This window comes from Scyliorhinus torazame, chromosome 19 (assembly GCF_047496885.1).
Source record: "Scyliorhinus torazame isolate Kashiwa2021f chromosome 19, sScyTor2.1, whole genome shotgun sequence".
Taxonomy (NCBI): Eukaryota; Metazoa; Chordata; class Chondrichthyes; order Carcharhiniformes; family Scyliorhinidae; genus Scyliorhinus; species Scyliorhinus torazame.
In genome coordinates, this window is record NC_092725.1 from 3744789 (window position 1) to 3763177 (window position 18389).

At 55.9% G+C, this 18389-nt stretch overlaps 1 protein-coding gene across 1 annotated transcript in view; it reads left to right on the forward strand.

The window, feature by feature from the left end:
- The first annotated feature begins 3490 nt into the window (after positions 1-3490).
- LOC140395983 (septin-4-like) overlaps positions 3491-18389 on the forward strand; it is a 55726-nt gene continuing 40827 nt past the window's right edge. The window contains exon 1 of the mRNA XM_072484014.1: positions 3491-3576. Coding sequence (XP_072340115.1) covers positions 3574-3576 — 3 coding nt within the window. The 5' untranslated portion in view covers positions 3491-3573. The remainder of the gene's footprint in view (positions 3577-18389) is intronic.

Below are 18389 nucleotides of genomic sequence, written 5' to 3' on the forward strand. Positions count from 1 at the left end.
TACAGGCTCGACCGAAACGACGAGATGGACCCTAAGTCACACCGTGCAGCTTTAGCAACCCTCATCCATTCACAAGTATGGCATCCGGGAGAAGATGATGACATTGAGTCTGACTCCCGAAACGAGAATCCCTTTGCGACCCTGTTCGCAGCTGATAACTGAGGTGTCCTGATGATGTTTTAAAAGGAACCGCTTGGGAGGAACGGTGTCCTTTCTGATGGAACCTGCAGCATGTTTGTTCAATGTTTGTTTGTTAGTGTTATCGTTAAGTGTTGTGTGTAAACTCGGAAAGTTTTTCACGGCCCCACATCACCACCCCCTTTGACGCCCAATGGCTGTTACAGGAACTAGTTTGTCCCCAGAAAATTGTTAAAGGTATAAGTTTGGCCCAGACAATAGTTCAGAGGAACTGGTCTGTCGACAGGACCCGACTCATAGTTGCTCTCCTAATTCGAAAAGCAGCCTCCCACGACGACCACATCCTTACCCGTTCTTGCCGGTTGCTCAGGCAGTGGAGAAACGGCACTGGTCCCCGCCCTGCCTGAGGACCCCCCCTCTGGTCAGCTACGCTCGGGTAGAGCACATACGGCATTGATCACCGTCCTACCCGGGGATTCCATCCAAATCTTACCCGCTGCGGCCCACACGCACCCCATTTTGGCTCGTTACGTTCAAATTTCTTTTGTTTGGTTTAGGCAACCCTTAGGTTGCTTCCCTCTGCTATTTACATCCTCAAACACTGGGATGGTAAATCACACAGGCTGCGAGACGGCTCGCAGTACCGCAGTATTTTCGTAGATGTCTAGTCCAAATATTCGGTTTTCAAAAAAAAAAAAATGAGGGGGTCACACATGGTGACCAATTATAAAGGGAAATTGGCACTAAAAGACAGACATGCTAACGTACAAGATATTAAACAAGATAGTAACAGAAATTATGCTTGATCCACAGAATCCCAGAAGCTCCAGGAAGACAGAAGAGACGAAAAGGAAGAGAAGAGAACAATGAAGACATGATACGTGTTCTTCGTTATCATTTATAATTTGTATCCGGTTCCGTGCAGACGCGAACCCCCTGACCCCAAACCCCCCCGGCCGTCAATGATTCACTTCCCCATAGCACCCAGAGCCCAGTGACAAGTCACAACACACCATCATGGTGAGATTGAATCCCTTTTAGTATTGGCGATATTCTGCAGCATCGTGGCGAAGGAGAGCCTACCGCTCTTGCACCCCGGTATACAGGATGAGATCTCCTATTTCAGTTTTCACCAGGCCCCCGAACCCCTTGATCTACAATAAAGGCCATTTGTTTTGCGTCATTTGTGAATAAAGAAATATGCCTCATTTGCAACTGAAAGACTGTACAACTCTGTGCTTGACTGCCAAGCCAGAGGGAAATTACTGTTTTTTAAAATATGTTGTACTGCATGTCCCTGTTGTGACATAGCGCCACTTAGAATTGTCAGTTAAAATTTTCTTGCATAGTTATGGTCAGTGTAGAGGCCATAGAAGAGTGCTTCGCATTAGGGATCACAAGGAGGGTCTGTAGCCACCTGGGTTGGCCACTTCCCGACTTTAAAATGGAGATCCGCTAAGAATGCAGGGAAATTCCGTCAAACGCAGGAAAAACAAACAGGTGTAAAGTTTCCTGTATTCCAGAACTTGCAGGAACCCAGACAACCATCTACATATTGATGAGCAATCCCCGGGAACAATTGGAAACAGTTAAGGTAAACAAAGCCAAGCCAGACTCCTCGGCGCCAGCAGGAGCCAAGACAAAGGAAGGCCAACGGACACTTAGGAACCGCCCAGCGATCAGGGAACAGCTCCAGTATTGGAGAAATCGATCCAAGTGATCAGAACTTAGTCCAATCATTTGGAACCAGGTACGGGGTCCGCCCCGAATGGTGCGAAGCCCCTGGGGACTATAAAATAGAGTCCCCAAGTTCAATTTGTCCTTCTTGGCAGGGTCTCTCAGCAGCTCGAAACAACCCTTGACCGTGACCTGCCTAATAGCTGCACCAACCAAGTAAGTCTCCAGTCAACGCTCTCTACGAGATAGGCGCTCCTATCTACCAGTCCATACCAGCTTTGAATCCTGCAGACTCCGATCGAACAAAAGGCCATTTGTTCCCCTGACCTGGTGGGCCAGTTCCAAAGCTAAGTATAGGCCTCTTAGTGTTAGAGATAGTCTAGTAAGTAGAGTTTTATACATGAGTAGTGATTGACTGTGTATAATAAGTGTGTTTTGATTTGAATCTTACTAACTGGTGTATTGAGTTATTGATCAGCACTTGAACTTGAACCTCGTGGTGGTATCATAAAGATACCTGGCGACTCGAGAGCAAAGGTTATAGAAACAGAGCAAATTAAGTAAAGACACAACGAGCAACAGGGGGAATAAATGCCGGGCTTGGGCAGCGAAGACCGCATCCCGTAAAACGTCTTAAAAAAGATAGATAAATCCGATCGGGGAATTCAGGAGGAATTTCTTTACCCAGAGAGAGAGAGAGAGAGAGAGTGAGAGACAGAGACAGAGACAGAGACAGAGACAGAGACAGAGACAGAGAGAGAGAGAGAGAGAGACAGAGACAGAGACAGAGAGAGAGAGGGAGAAAGACAGAGAGAGAGAGAGACAGAGAGACAGAGAGAGACAGTGACGGGGAGAGAGACAGAGATAGAGAGAGAGAGACAGAGAGAGAGACAGAGAGAGAGAGCGAGAGAGAGACACAGCAAGACAGGGACAGGGGGAGAGACAGAGAGAGAGACAGAGGCAGAGAGAGAGAGGTAGAAAGACAGAGAGGCAGAGAGGCAGAGAGAGAGAGAGAGACAGAGAGACAGTGACGGGGGAGAGAGACAGAAAGAGAGAGAGAGAGACAGAGATAGAGAGATAGAGACAGAGATAGAGAGAGCGAGAGAGAGAGACAGAGCGAGAGGCGAGACGGGGGAGAGAGACTGTGACGGGGAGAGAGACAGAGAGAGAGAGAGAGACAGAGACAGAGACGGAGGGGAGAGAGACAGAGATAGAGAGAGAGGGAGAGAGAGAGAGACTGTGACGGGGGAGAGAGAGAGACGGAGAGACAGAGACGGGGGAGAGAGAGGAACTCACCTCCATCGGGAGGTTGTTAGATGAATAGTGTTGATGCAGTATGGAGGGAGGGACTTTAGTCAGGGAGAGTGAGGGGTCGAGGTACTAGGATGGTCGACACGGCTGAAGAAGGAAGTGTTGGCGTGGATCGTCGGCAATAAGGTTAGATGAAGCTTTGCTATCCACTTGGCGCTCGCACCTCTCTGGAGGAAGGAGGAAGTGACAGGTTTTCCCCCTGAGAGTCTGAGTTAGCAGCAGCCAGTCTAACCAATGTTAACACACCGACTCCTGGTGGCTTCCGGAGCTTGGCGCGGGGGGGGGGGGGGTCAGCGCCTGGGGGGAGGGCAGGGTTGCGCCGCGTCAGACGGTTATCAAAGTGCCTCCGCAGGCGGAAGCAGAGCTGACAACAGGTGGCGAGGCAGGAAGCAGAGGTCGATCGGGCTAGGCTCAACGGCTGGGGAGGAGCTCGACGCACAGCAGACAATGGTAGGCAGAATCCACGCCGTTACTGCTGGCAGAGCGGGCGAGGGGGGGGGGCGGGTGGAGGGGAGGAGGTGGGCAGGAGGTTAACAGCTCCCTCGGCACCTGGTGCTGTGTGTGTGTGTGTGTGTGTGTGTGTGAGAGAGAGGAATTGACAGAGCGAGAGAGGTAGAGGGTGAGACAGGGAAGGAGATGAAGAGTGAGGCAGAAAGAGAGAGAGAGAGATGAAGAGAGGGGGAGACCTGGGTGGGCAAGACACGAAGAGAGACAGAGAGAGGTTGAGAGAGGCAGAGGCGGTAGGGCAGCAGGGTAGCACAATGGTTAGCACAGTTGCTTCACAGCACCAGGGTCCCAGGTTCGATTCCGGCTTGGATCACTGTCTGTGCGGAGTCTGCACGTCCTCCCCGTGTGTGCGTGGGTTTCCTCCGGGTGCTCCGGTTTCCTCCCACAGTCCAAAGACGTGCAGGTTAGGTGGATTGGCCGTGCTAAATTGCCCTTAGTGTTGGGTGGGGTTACTGGGTTACGGGGATGTGGTGGAGGTGTGGGCTTGGGTAGGGTGCTCGTTCCAAGAGCCGGTGCAGACTCGATGGGCCGATTGGCCTCCTTCTGCACTGTCAATTTGATGATTCTACGAGACAGATGGAGAGAGACAGAGACACAGATGGAGACAGACAGAGAGAGAGGCAAGCGAGGGAGGGAGACAGAGACAGAGAGAGAGATGGAACGAGAGATGGAGAGACAGTGAGAGGCACAGACAGGAAGAGAAGCAGAGAGAGGCAGATAAATGGAGAGAGAGCGAGACAGAGAGAAAGGTAGAGAGAGAGAGAGACAGACAGATGTGTGGGAGGTGCAGAGATAGAGAAAGATGGTGAGCGAGCAGAGGGAATGAGACATAAAGAGCAAGAAAAGTGAGGGGTGCAACAGAGATGGAGAAGGAGAAAGTGCAAAAGAGGACAGAGAAAGAGAGATGGAGAGCGATAGAAAAAGACAGAGGGAGAAAGAGAGATGGGGAGCGAGTGAGGCAGAGCGAGAGAGAAAGATGGGGAGAGGGGTGCAAAACAGAGATGGAGGAGAGACAGAGAGAGGTGAAGGGGAAAGAGAGAGGCAGAGTGAGCGAGATAGGGACAGATTCAGAGAGAGAGAGACAGGCCGATGCAGAGAGGGAGAGTCAGAGAGACAGCGAGGGAGAGAGAGTCAGAGGGTGTGTGAGAGAGGGATTCAGCGCCCTGCCGAGGGCAGAGCATAACGTGCGGGAGTCTGGGTGCTCTAGTCCCCCCACCCCCATCCTGTGGACTCCTGTGGTCGGGCACACAGGAAGCGATGCTGAACAGCACTCGACAGGATGTCTGTACGCTGGTAGGCACAAGGTGTACAGAGGCCACCGCACATACACACACAAATCAGGGACCGAGCTTGCTGTGCGATCTACACCGTACGCCTCCATTCTGAGGCCTTCATTGCGAATGACAATTAAAACAGTATAGAAGACGGTGTAGACAGAGGGTAGGTGGGGATTGAGGGATTCGGGGGGACGGTGGGGAGGTGGGGGATTGAGGGATTCGGGGGGACGGTGGGTAGGTGGGGGATTGAGGGATTCGGGGGGACGGTGGGTAGGTGGGGGATTGAGGGATTCGGGGGGACGGTGGGGAGGTGGGGGATTGAGGGATTCGGGGGGACGGTGGGTAGGTGGGGGATTGAGAGATTCGGGGGGACGGTGGGTAGGTGGGGGATTGAGGGATACGGGGAGAAGGTGGGTTGGTGGGGGATTGAGGGATACGGGGAGAAGGTGGGGATTGAGGGAAAAGGGGAGAAGGTGGGGATTGAGGGATACGGGGAGAAGGTGGGTAGGTGGGGATTGAGGGATACGGGGAGAAGGTGGGTAGGTGGGGGATTGAGGGATACGGGGAGAAGGTGGGTAGGTGGGGGATTGAGGGATTCGGGGGGACGGTGGGTAGGTGGGGATTGAGGGATTCGGGGGGACGGTGGGTAGGTGGGGGATTGAGGGATTCGGGGGGACGGTGGGTAGGTGGGGGATTGAGGGATACGGGGAGAAGGTGGGTTGGTGGGGGATTGAGGGATACGGGGAGAAGGTGGGGATTGAGGGATACGGGGAGAAGGTGGGGATTGAGGGATACGGGGAGAAGGTGGGTAGGTGGGGATTGAGGGATACGGGGAGAAGGTGGGTAGGTGGGGGATTGAGGGATATGGGGAGAAGGTGGGTAGGTGGGGGATTGAGGGATATGGGGAGAAGGTGGGTAGGTGGGGGATTGAGGGATACGGGGAGAAGGTGGGGATTGAGGGATACGGGGAGAAGGTGGGGATTGAGGGATACGGGGAGAAGGTGGGTAGGTGGGGATTGAGGGATACGGGGAGAAGGTGGGTAGGTGGGGGATTGAGGGATACGGGGAGAAGGTGGGTAGGTGGGGGATTGAGGGATATGGGGAGAAGGTGGGTAGGTGGGGGATTGAGGGATACGGGGTGAAGGTGGGAAGGTGGGGATTGAGGGATACGGGGAGAAGGTGGGGATTGAGGGATACAGGGAGAAGGTGGGCAGGTGGGGATTGAGGGATATGGAGAGAATGTGGGTAGGTGGGGGATTGAGGGATACGGGGAGAAGGTGGGGATTGAGGGATATGGGGAGAAGGTGGGTAGGTGGGGGATTGAGGGATACAGGGAGAAGGTTGGGGGATTGAGGGATACAGGGAGAAGGTGGGAAGGTGGGGGATTGAGGGATACGGGGAGAAGGTGGGAATGTGGGGGATTGAGCGATACAGGGAGAAGGTGGGTAGGTGGGGGGTTGAGGGATACGGGGAGAAGGTGGGTAGGTGGGGGATTGAGGGATATGGGGAAAAGGTGGGTAGGTGGGGGATTGAGGGATATGGGGAGAAGGTGGGTAGGTGGGGGATTGAGGGATATGGGGAGAATGTGGGTAGGTGGGAGATTGAGGGATACGGGGAGAAGGTGGGTAGGTGGGGGATTGAAGGATACAGGGGGGAGGTGGGGGATTGAGGGAGACGGGGAGAAGGTGGGTAGGTGGGGAATTGAGGGATACGGGGAGAAGGTGGGTAGGTGGGGGATTGAGGGATTCGGGGGGACGGTGGGTAGGTGGGGGATTGAGGGATACGGGGAGAAGGTGGGTTGGTGGGGGATTGAGGGATACGGGGAGAAGGTGGGGATTGAGGGATACGGGGAGAAGGTGGGGATTGAGGGATACGGGGAGAAGGTGGGTAGGTGGGGATTGAGGGATACGTGGAGAAGGTGGGTAGGTGGGGGATTGAGGGATACGGGGAGAAGGTGGGTAGGTGAGGATTGAGGGATTCGGGGGGACGGTGGGTAGGTGGGGATTGAGGGATTCGGGGGGACGGTGGGTAGGTGGGGGATTGAGGGATACGGGGAGAAGGTGGGTTGGTGGGGGATTGAGGGATACGGGGAGAAGGTGGGGATTGAGGGATACGGGGAGAAGGTGGGGATTGAGGGATACGGGGAGAAGGTGGGTAGGTGGGGATTGAGGAATACGGGGAGAAGGTGGGTAGGTGGGGGATTGAGGGATACGGGGAGAAGGTGGGTAGGTGGGGGATTGAGGGATATGGGGAGAAGGTGGGTAGGTGGGGGATTGAGGGATACGGGGAGAAGGTGGGGATTGAGGGATACGGGGAGAAGGTGGGGATTGAGGGATACGGGGAGAAGGTGGGTAGGTGGGGATTGAGGGATACGGGGAGAAGGTGGGTAGGTGGGGGATTGAGGGATACGGGGAGAAGGTGGGTAGGTGGGGGATTGAGGGATATGGGGAGAAGGTGGGTAGGTGGGGGATTGAGGGATACGGGGAGAAGGTGGGAAGGTGGGGATTGAGGGATACGGGGAGAAGGTGGGGATTGAGGGATACAGGGAGAAGGTGGGCAGGTGGGGATTGAGGGATATGGGGGGAATGTGGGTAGGTGGGGGATTGAGGGATACGGGGAGAAGGTGGGGATTGAGGGGTACGGGGAGAAGGTGGGTAGGTGGGGGATTGACGGATACAGGGAGAAGGTTGGGGGATTGAGGGATACAGGGAGAAGGTGGGAAGGTGGGGGATTGAGGGATACGGGGAGAAGGTGGGAATGTGGGGGATTGAGGGATACAGGGAGAAGGTGGGTAGGTGGGGGGTTGAGGGATACGGGGAGAAGGTGGGTAGGTGGGGGATTGAGGGATATGGGGAAAAGGTGGGTAGGTGGGGGATTGAGGGATATGGGGAGAAGGTGGGTAGGTGGGAGATTGAGGGATACGGGGAGAAGGTGGGTAGGTGGGGGATTGAAGGATACAGGGGGGAGGTGGGGGATTGAGGGAGATGGGGAGAAGGTGGGTAGGTGGGGAATTGAGGGATACGGGGAGAAGGTGGGTAGGTGGGGGATTGAGGGATACAGGGGGGAGGTGGGGGATTGAGGGAGACGGCGAGAAGGTGGGTAGGTGGGGATTTGAGGGATACGGGGAGAAGGTGGGTAGGTGGGGGATTGAGGGAGAATGTGTGTAGGTGGGGGATAGAGGGATACGGGGAGAAGGTGGGTAGGTGGGGGATTGAGGCATATGGGGAGAAGGTGGGGAGGTGGGGGATTGAGAGATATGGGGAGAATGTGGGTAGGTGGGAGATTGAGGGATATGGGGAGAAGGTGGGTAGGTGGGGATTGAGGGATACGGGGAGTAGGTGGGTAAGTGGGGGATTGAAGGATACAGGGAGAAGGTGGGGAGGTGGGGGATTGAGGGATACGGGAAGAAGGTGGGTAGGTGGGGATTGAGGGAGACGGGGAGAAGGTGGGTAGGTGGGGGATTGAGGGATACGGGGAGTAGGTGGGTATGTGGGGATTGAGGGATACGGGGAGTAGGTGGGTAGGTGGGGGATTGAGGGATACGAGGAGAAGGTGGGGAGGTGGGGGATTGAGGGATACGGGAAGAAGGTGGGTAGGTGGGGATTGAGGGAGACGGGGAGAAGGTGGGTAGGTGGGGGATTGAGGGATACGGGGAGAAGGTGGGTAAGTGGGGGATTGAGGGATACGGGGAGAAGGTGGGAAGGTGGGGGATTGGGGCATGCGGGGATAAGGTGGGTAGGTGGGGATTGAGGGAGACGGGGAGAAGGTGGGTAGGTGGGGGATTGAGAGATACGGGGAGTAGGTGGGTAGGTGGGGATTGAGGGATACGGGGAGTAGGGGGGTAGGTGGGGGATTGAAGGATACAGGGAGAAGGTGGGGAGGTGGGGGAGTGAGGGATACGGGAAGAAGGTGGGTAGGTGGGGATTGAGGGAGATGGGGAGAAGGTGGGTAGGTGAGGGATACGGGGAGAAGGTGGGTAGGTGGGGGATTGAGGGATACGGGGAGAAGGTGGGAAGTTGGGGGATTGGGGCATGCGGGGATAAGGTGGGTAGGTGGGGGATTGAGGGAGATGGGGAGAAGGTGGGTAGGTGGGGGATTGAGGGAGACGGGGAGAAGGTGGGTAGGTGGGGGTCAGAGGGATACGGGGAGAAGGCGAGTAGGTGGGGGATTGAGGGATATGGGGAGAAGGTGGGTAGGTGGGGGATTGAGGGGTACGGGAAGAATGTGGGTAGGTGGGGGACTGAGGGATACGGGGAAAAGGTGGGTAGGTGGGGGATTGAGGGATACGGGGAGAAGGTGGGTAGGTTGGAATTGAGGGAGACGGGGAGAAGGTGGGTAGGTGAGGGATTGCGGGATACATGGAGAAGGTGGGTAGGTGGGGATTGAGTGATACAGGGAGACTGTGGGCAGTTGGAGGATTGAGGGAGACGGGGAGAAAGTGGGGATTGAGGGAGACGGGGAGAAGGTGGGTTGATGGGGGATTGAGGGATACGTGGAGGAGATGGGTAGGTGGGGGATTGAGGGATTCGTGGAGAAGGTGGGTAGGTGGGGGATTGAGTGATACGGGGAGACGGTGGGCAGGTGGAGGATTGAGGGATTCGGGGAGACGGTGGGTAGGTGGGGGATTGTGGGATACGGGGAGAAAGTGGGTAGCTGGGGGATTGAGGGATACGGGGAGAAAGTGGGTAGGTGGGGGATTGAGGGATACGGGGAGAAGGTGGTTAGATGGGGGATTGAGGGATACGGGGAGCAGGTGGGTAGTTCGGGGATTGAGGGATACGGGGAGAAGGTGGGTAGGTGGGGGATTGAGGGATATGGGGAGAAGGTGGGTACGTGGGGGATTGAGGGATACGGGAAGAAGGTGGGTAGGTGGGGGATTGAGGGATACGGGAAAGGGTGGGTAGGTGGGGGATTGTGGGATACGGGGAGGAGGTGGGCAGCTGGGGGATTGATGGATACGGGGAGAAGGTGGGTAGGTGGGGGATTGAGGGATACGGGGAGAAGTTGGGTAGGTGGGGGATTGATGGATACGGGGAGAAGGTGGGTAGGCGGGGGATTGATGGATACGGGGAGCAGGTGGGCAGCTAGGGGATTGATGGATACGGGGAGAAGGTGGGTAGGTGGGGGATTGAGGGATATGGGAGAAGGTGGGTAGGTGGGGGATTGAGGGATACAGGGAGAAGGTGGGTAGGTGGGGGATTGAGGGATACGAGGAGAAGGTGGGTAGGTGGGGGATTGAGGGATACAGGGAGAAGGTGGGTAGGTGGGGGATTGAGGGATACGAGGAGAAGGTGGGTAGATGGGGGATTGAGGGATACGGGGAGCAGGTGGGTAGTTCGGGGATTGAGGGATACGGGGAGAAGGTGGGTAGGTGGGGGATTGAGGGATATGGGGAGAAGGTGGGTACGTGGGGGATTGAGGGATACGGGAAGAAGGTGGGTAGGTGGGGGATTGAGGGATACGGGAAAAGGTGGGTAGGTGGGGGATTGTGGGATACGGGGAGGAGGTGGGCAGCTGGGGGATTGATGGATACGGGGAGAAGGTGGGTAGGTGGGGGATTGAGGGATACGGGGAGAAGGTGGGTAGGTGGGGGATTGATGGATACGGGGAGAAGGTGGTTAGATGGGGGATTGAGGGATACGGGGAGCAGGTGGGTAGTTCGGGGATTGAGGGATACGGGGAGAAGGTGGGTAGGTGGGGGATTGAGGGATATGGGGAGAAGGTGGGTACGTGGGGGATTGAGGGATACGGGAAGAAGGTGGGTAGGTGGGGGATTGAGGGATACGGGAAAAGGTGGGTAGGTGGGGGATTGTGGGATACGGGGAGGTGGTGGGCAGCTGGGGGATTGATGGATACGGGGAGAAGGTGGGTAGATGGGGGATTGAGGGATACGGGGAGAAGGTGGGTAGGTGGGGGATTGATGGATACGGGGAGAAGGTGGGTAGGTGGGGGATTGATGGATACGGGGAGCAGGTGGGCAGCTAGGGGATTGATGGATACGGGGAGAAGGTGGGTAGGTGGGGGATTGAGGGATATGGGAGAAGGTGGGTAGGTGGGGGATTGAGGGATACAGGGAGAAGGTGGGTAGGTGGGGGATTGAGGGATACGAGGAGAAGGTGGGTAGGTGGGGGATTGAGGGATACAGGGAGAAGGTGGGTAGGTGGGGGATTGAGGGATACGAGGAGAAGGTGGGTAGGTGGGGGATTGAGGGATATGGGAGAAGGTGGGTAGGTGGGGGATTGAGGGATACGGGGAGAAGGTGGGTAGGTGGGGGATTGAGGGATACGAGGAGAAGGTGGATAGGTGGGGGATTGAGGGATACGGGGAGCAGGTGGGTAGGTGGGGGATTGAAGGATACGAGGAGAAGGTGGGTAGGTGGGGGATTGAGGGATACGGGGAGCAGGTGGGTAGGTGGGGGATTGAAGGATACGAGGAGAAGGTGGGTAGGTGGGGGATTGAGGGATACGGGGAGCAGGTGGGTAGGTGGGGGATTGAAGGATACGAGGAGAAGGTGGACAAAAGATGTTGATGGTCGAGGCTCATGACCTGATGAACCTATTAACCCAGGTGGGAACTCATTTCAATTCTGCTCGACGAGAGGAGCTCTGAAGTGAGCCTCTCACTATCTCCAGCCCACAATCTATTTCCTCTGCAGTCTCTCACTCTGAGCCACAGGATGTACATGGCAATGCTATTTTCAACTCAAACGGCAATGCAAAACATTTTCTTTCATTCATAACGGGATGTGTGTGTCGCTGGTTAGGCCCAGCATTTATAATCCAACCCTTGTTGCCCTTGTGAAGGTGGTGGGTGAGCTGCCTTCTTGAACCGCTGCAGTCCCAGAGGTGTAGGTACACCCACAGTGCTGTTAGGGAGGGAGTTCCACGATGTTGCCCCGGCGACAGTGAAGGAACGGCCGACACATTTCCCAGTCAGGGTGGTGAGTGACTCGGAGGGGAACCTCCAGGTGGTGGGGTTCCCAGGTATCTGCTGCTCTTGTCCTTCTAGATGGCAGTGGTCGTGGGTTTGGAAGTTGCTGCCTGAGGAACCTCGGTGAGTTACTGCAGGGCATCTTGTAGACGGTACACACGGCTATCACGGTGATTCGGTGGTGGAGGGTTTGAATATTTGTGGAACGGGGAACAATGTACAGAGAGCTTTACTCTGTATCTAACCCAGTGCTGTACCTGTCCTGGGGGTGTGTGATGGGGACAGTGTAGAGGGAGCTTTACTCTGTATCTAACCCCGTGCTGTACCTGTCCTGGGAGTGTTTGATGGGGACAGTGTAGAGGGAGCTTTACTCTGTATCTAACCCGGTGCTGTACCTGTCCTGGGAGTTTTGATGGGGACAGTGTAGAGGGAGCTTTACTCTGTATCTAACCCCATGCTGTACCTGTCCTGGGAGTGTTTGATGGGGACAGTGTAGAGGGAGCTTTACTCTGTATCTAACCCGGTGCTGTACCTGTCCTGGGAGTGTTTGATGGGGACAGTGTAGAGGGAGCTTTACTCTGTATCTAACCCCGTGCTGTACCTGTCCTGCGAGTGTTTGATGGGGACCGTGTAGAGGGAGCTTTACTCTGTATCTAACCCCGCGCTGTACCTGTCCTGGGAGTGTTTGATGGGGACAGTGTAGAGGGAGCTTTACTCTGTATCTAACCCCGCGCTGTACCTGTTCTGGGAGTGTTTGATGGGGACAGTGTAGAGGGAGCTTTACTCTGTATCTAACACCGTGCTGCACCTGTCCTGGGAGTGTTTGATGGGGACAGTCTAGAGGAAGCTTTACTCTGTATCTAACCCCGTGCTGTACCTGTCCTGAGAGTGTTTGATGGGGACAGTGTAGCGGGAGCTTTACTCTGTATCTAACCCCGTGCTGTACCTGTCCTGGGAGTGTTTGATGGGGACAGTGAAGTGGGAGCTTTAATCTGTATCTAACCCCGTGCTGTACCTGTCCTGGGAGTGTTTGATGGGGACAGTGTAGCGGGAGCTTTATTCTGTATCTAACCCCGTGCTGTACCTGTCCTGGATGTGTTTGATGGGGTGAGTGTAGCGGGAGCTTTACTCTGTATCTAACCCCGTGCTGTACCTGTCCTGGGAGTGTTTGATGGGGACAGTGTAGAGGGAGCTTTACTCTATATATAACCCTGTGCTGTACCTGTCCTGGGAGTGTTTCATGGGGACAGTGGAGAGGGAGTTTTACTCTGTCTCTAACCCCGTGCTGTACCTGTCCTGGGAGTGTTTGATGGGGACAGTGTAGAGGGAGTTTTACTCTGTATCAAACCCCGTGCTGAACCTGTCCTGGGAGTGTTTGATGGGGACAGTGCAGAGGGAGCTTTACTCTGTATCTAACCCCGTGCTGTACCTGTCCTGGGAGTGTTTTATGGGGACAGTGTAGAGGGAGCTTTACTCTGTATCTGACCCCGTACTGTACCTGTCCTGGGAGTGTTTGATGGGGACAGTCTAGAGGGAGCTTTACTCTCTATCTATCCCCGTGCTGTACCTGTCCTGGGAGTGTTTGATGGGGACAGTGTAGAGGGAGCTTTACTCTGTATCTGACCCCGCGCTGTACCTGTCCTGGGAGTGTTTGATGGGGGACAGTGTAGAGGGAGCTTTACTCTGTATCTAACCCCGTGCTGTACCTGTCCTGGGAGTGTTTGATGGGGACAGTGTAGAGGGAACTTTACTCTGTATCTATCCCCATGCTGTACCTGTCCTGGGAGTGTTTGATGGGGACAGTGTAAGAGGGAACTTTACTCTGTATCTAACTCCGTGCTGTACCATCTCTCATAATGACAGAAGGAGAATTGATTCTCGTGTCCGAGGATTTTACTTCCCCTATTGAAAATTGACTGTTTTAATGTTACTCATCCCAGACACTGAATCCCAACCCAGAAAAGCCTTCACTTTCTCAATTTATATGTGCAATTGTTTCCATCTCACTCTGACTGTGCGCCCTCTAACTGTCCTTCACCCTCCGACTGTGCACCCTCTAACTGTCCTTCACCCTCCGACTGTGCGCCCTCTGACTGTCCCTCATCCTCCGACTGTGCACCCTCTAACTGTCCCTCACCCTCCGACTGTGCACCCTCTAACTGTCCCTCACCCTCCGACTGTGCATCCTCTAACTGTCCCTCACCCTCCGACTGTGCACCCTCTAACTGTGCCTCACACTCCGACTGTGCGCCCTCTAACTGTCCTTCACCCTCTGACTGTGCACCCTCTAACTGTCCCTCACCCTCCGACTGTGCACCCTCTAACTGTCCCTCACCCTCCGACTGTGCACCCTCTAACTGCCCGTCACTCCGGCTGTGCACCCTCCAACTGTCCCTCAACACCGACTGTGCAGCCTCTAACTGTCCCTCACCCTCCGACTGTGCACCCTCCAACTGTCCCTCAACACCGACTGTGCACCCTCTAACTGTCCCTCAACACCGACTGTGCACCCTCTGACTGTCCCTCACACTCCGACTGTGCACCCTCTAACTGTCCCTCACCCTCCGACTGTGCACCCTCCAACTGTCCCTCAACACCGACTGTGCACTCTCCAACTGTCCCTCAACACCGACTGTGCACCCTCCAACTGTCCCTCAACACCGACTGTGCACCCTCTAACTATCCCTCACACACCGACTGTGCACCCTCTGACTGTCCCTCACCCTCCGACTGTGCACCCTCCAACTGTCCCTCAAGACCGACTGTGCACCCTCTAACTATCCCTCACCCTCCAACTGTGCAGCCTCTAACTGTCCCTCATACTCCGACTGTGCACCCTCTAATTGCCCGTCACTCCAACTGTGCAGCGTCTAACTGTCCCTCACACTCCGACTGTGTACCCTCTAACTATCCCTCACCCTCCGACTGCGCACCCTCTAACTGTCCCTCAACACCGACTGTGCACCCTCTAACTGTCCCTCACACACCGACTGTACACCCTCTAACTGTCCCTCACCCTCCGACTGTGCACCCTCTAACTGTCCCTCAACACCGACTGTGCAGCCTCGAACTGTCCCTCACCCTCCGACTGTGCACCCTCTAACTGTCCGTCACACTCCGACTTTGCACCCTCTAACTGTCCCTCACACTCCGACTGTGCACCCTCTAACTGTCCCTCACCCTCCGACTTTGCACCCTCTAACTGTCCCTCACCCTCCGACTGTGCACCCTCTAACTGTCCCTCAACACCGACTGTGCAGCCTCTAACTGTCCCTCACCCTCCGACTGTGCACCCTCCAACTGCCCCTCAACACCGACTGTGCACCCTCTAACTGTCCCTCAACACCGACTGTGCACCCTCTAACTGTCCCTCACACTCCGACTGTGCACCCTCGAACTGTCCCTCACCCTCCGACTGTGCACCCTCCAACTGTCCCTCAACACCGACTGTGCAGCCTCTAACTGTCCCTCACCCTCCGACTGTGCACCCTCCAACTGTCCCTCAACACCGACTGTGCACCCTCTAACTATCCCTCACACACCGACTGTGCACCCTCTAACTGTCCCTCACCCTCCGACTGTGCACCCTCCAACTGTCCCTCAACACCGACTATGCACCCTCTAACTATCCCTCACCCTCCGACTGTGCAGCCTCTAACTGTCCCTCATACTCCGACTGTGCACCCTCTAATTGCCCGTCACTCGAACTGTGCAGCGTCTAACTGTCCCTCACACTCCGACTGTGTACCCTCTCACTATCCCTCACCCTCCAACTGTGCACCCTCCAAATGTCCCTCAACACCGACTGTGCACCCTCTAACTGTCCCTCACACACCGACTGTGCACCCTCTAACTGTCCCTCACACACCGACTGTGCACCCTCTAACTGTCCCTCACCCTCCGACTGTGCACCCTCTAACTGTCCCTCAACACCGACTGTGCAGCCTCTAACTGTCCCTCACCCTCCGACTGTGCACCCTCTAACTGTCCGTCACACTCCGACTTTGCACCCTCTAACTGTCCCTCACACTCCGACTGTGCACCCTCTAACTGTCCCTCACCCTCCGACTTTGCACCCTCTAACTGTCCCTCACCCTCCGACTGTGCACCCTCTAACTGTCCCTCAACACCGACTGTGCAGCCTCTAACTGTCCCTCACCCTCCGACTGTGCACCCTCCAACTGTCCCTCAACACCGACTGTGCACCCTCTAACTGTCCCTCAACACCGACTGTGCACCCTCTAACTGTCCCTCACACTCCGACTGTGCAGCCTCTAACTGTCCCTCACCCTCCGACTGTGCACCTTCCAACTGTCCCTCAACACCGACTGTGCACCCTCTAACTGTCCCTCAACACCGACTGTGCACCCTCTAACTGTCCCTCACACTCCGACTGTGCACCCTCTAACTGTCCCTCACCCTCCGACTGTGCACCCTCCAACTGTCCCTCAACACCGACAGTGCACCCTCTAACTGTCCCTCACCCTCCGACTGTGCACCCTCCAACTGTCCCTCAACACCGACTGTGCACCCTCTAACTATCCCTCACCCTCCGACTGTGCAGCCTCTAACTGTCCCTCATACTCCGACTGTGCACCCTCTAATTGCCCGTCACTCCAACTGTGCAGCGTCTAACTGTCCCTCACACTCCGACTGTGTACCCTCTAACTATCCCTCACCCTCCGACTGTGCACCCTCCAACTGTCCCTCAACACCGACTGTGCACCCTCTAACTGTCCCTCACACACCGACTGTGCACCCTCTAACTGTCCCTCAACACCGACTGTGCAGCCTCTAACTGTCCCTCACCCTCCGACTGTGCACCCTCTAACTGTCCGGCACACTCCGACTTTGCACCCTCTAACTGTCCCTCACCCTCCGACTGTGCACCCTCTAACTGTCCCTCACCCTCCGACTGTGCACCCTCTAACTGTCCCTCACCCTCCGACTGTGCACCCTCTAACTGTCCCTCACCCTCCGACTGTGCATACTCTAACTGTCCCTCACACACCGACTGTGCACCCTCTAACTGTCCTTCACACTCCGACTGTGTACCCTCCAACTGTCCCTCACATTCTGACTGTGCACCCTCTAACTGTCCCTCACATTCTGACTGTGCACCCTCTAACTGTCCTTCACCCTCCAACTGTGCACCCTCTAACTGTCCCTCACCCTCCGACTGTGCACCCTCTAACTGTCCCTCACCCTCCGACTGTGCACCTCTAACTGTCCCTCACCCTCCGACTGTGCACCCTCTAACTGTCCCTCACCCTCCGACTGTGCACCCTCTAACTATCCCTCACCCTCCGACTGTGCACCCTCTAACTGTCCCTCACCCTCCGACTGTGCACCCTCCAACTGTCCTTCACCCTCCGACTGTGCACCCTCTAACTGTCCCTCACACACCGACTGTGCACCGTCTAACTGTCCCTCACCCTCCGACTGTGCACCCTCTAACTATCCCTCACCCTCCGACTGTGCACCCTCTAACTGTCCCTCACATTCTGACTGTGCACCCTCTAACTGTCCCTCTCCCTCCGACTGTGCAGCCTCTAACTGTCCCTTACATTCTGACTGTGCACCCTCTAACTGTCCCTCACACACCGACTGTGCACCCTCTAACTGTCCCTCACACACCGACTGTGCACCGTCTAACTGTCCCTCACCCTCCGACTGTGCACCCTCTAACTGTCCCTCACCCTCCGACTGTGCAGCCTCTAACTGTCCCTCCCATTCTGACTGTGCACCCTCTAACTGTCCCTCACCCTCCGACTGTGCACCCTCTAACTGTGCCTCACACTCCAACTGTGCGCCCTCTAACTGTCCCTCAACACCGACTGTGCACCCTCTAACTATCCTTCACCCTCCGACTGTGCAGCCTCTAACTGTCCCTCATACTCCGACTGTGCACCCTCTAATTGCCCGTCACTCCAACTGTGCAGCGTCTAACTGTCCCTCACACTCCGACTGTGTACCCTCTAACTATCCCTCACCCTCCGACTGTGCACCCTCCAACTGTCCCTCAACACCGACTGTGCACCCTCTAACTGTCCCTCACACACCGACTGTGCACCCTCTAACTGTCCCTCACACACCTACTGTGCACCCTCTAACTGTCCCTCACCCTCCGACTGTGCACCCTCTAACTGTCCCTCAACACCGACTGTGCAGCCTCTAACTGTCCCTCACCCTCCGACTGTGCACCCTCTAACTGTCCGTCACACTCCGACTTTGCACCCTCTAACTGTCCCTCACACTCCGACTGTGCACCCTCTAACTGTCCCTCACCCTCCGACTTTGCACCCTCTAACTGTCCCTCATCCTCCGACTGTGCACCCTCTAACTGTCGCTCAACACCGACTGTGCAGCCTCTAACTGTCCCTCAACACCGACTGTGCAGCCTCTAACTGTCCCTCACCCTCCGACTGTGCACCCTCCAACTGTCCTTCACCCTCCGACTGTGCAGCCTCTAACTGTCCCTCACCCTCCGACTGTGCAGCCTCTAACTGTCCCTCACCCTCCGACTGTGAACCCTCTAACTGTCCCTCA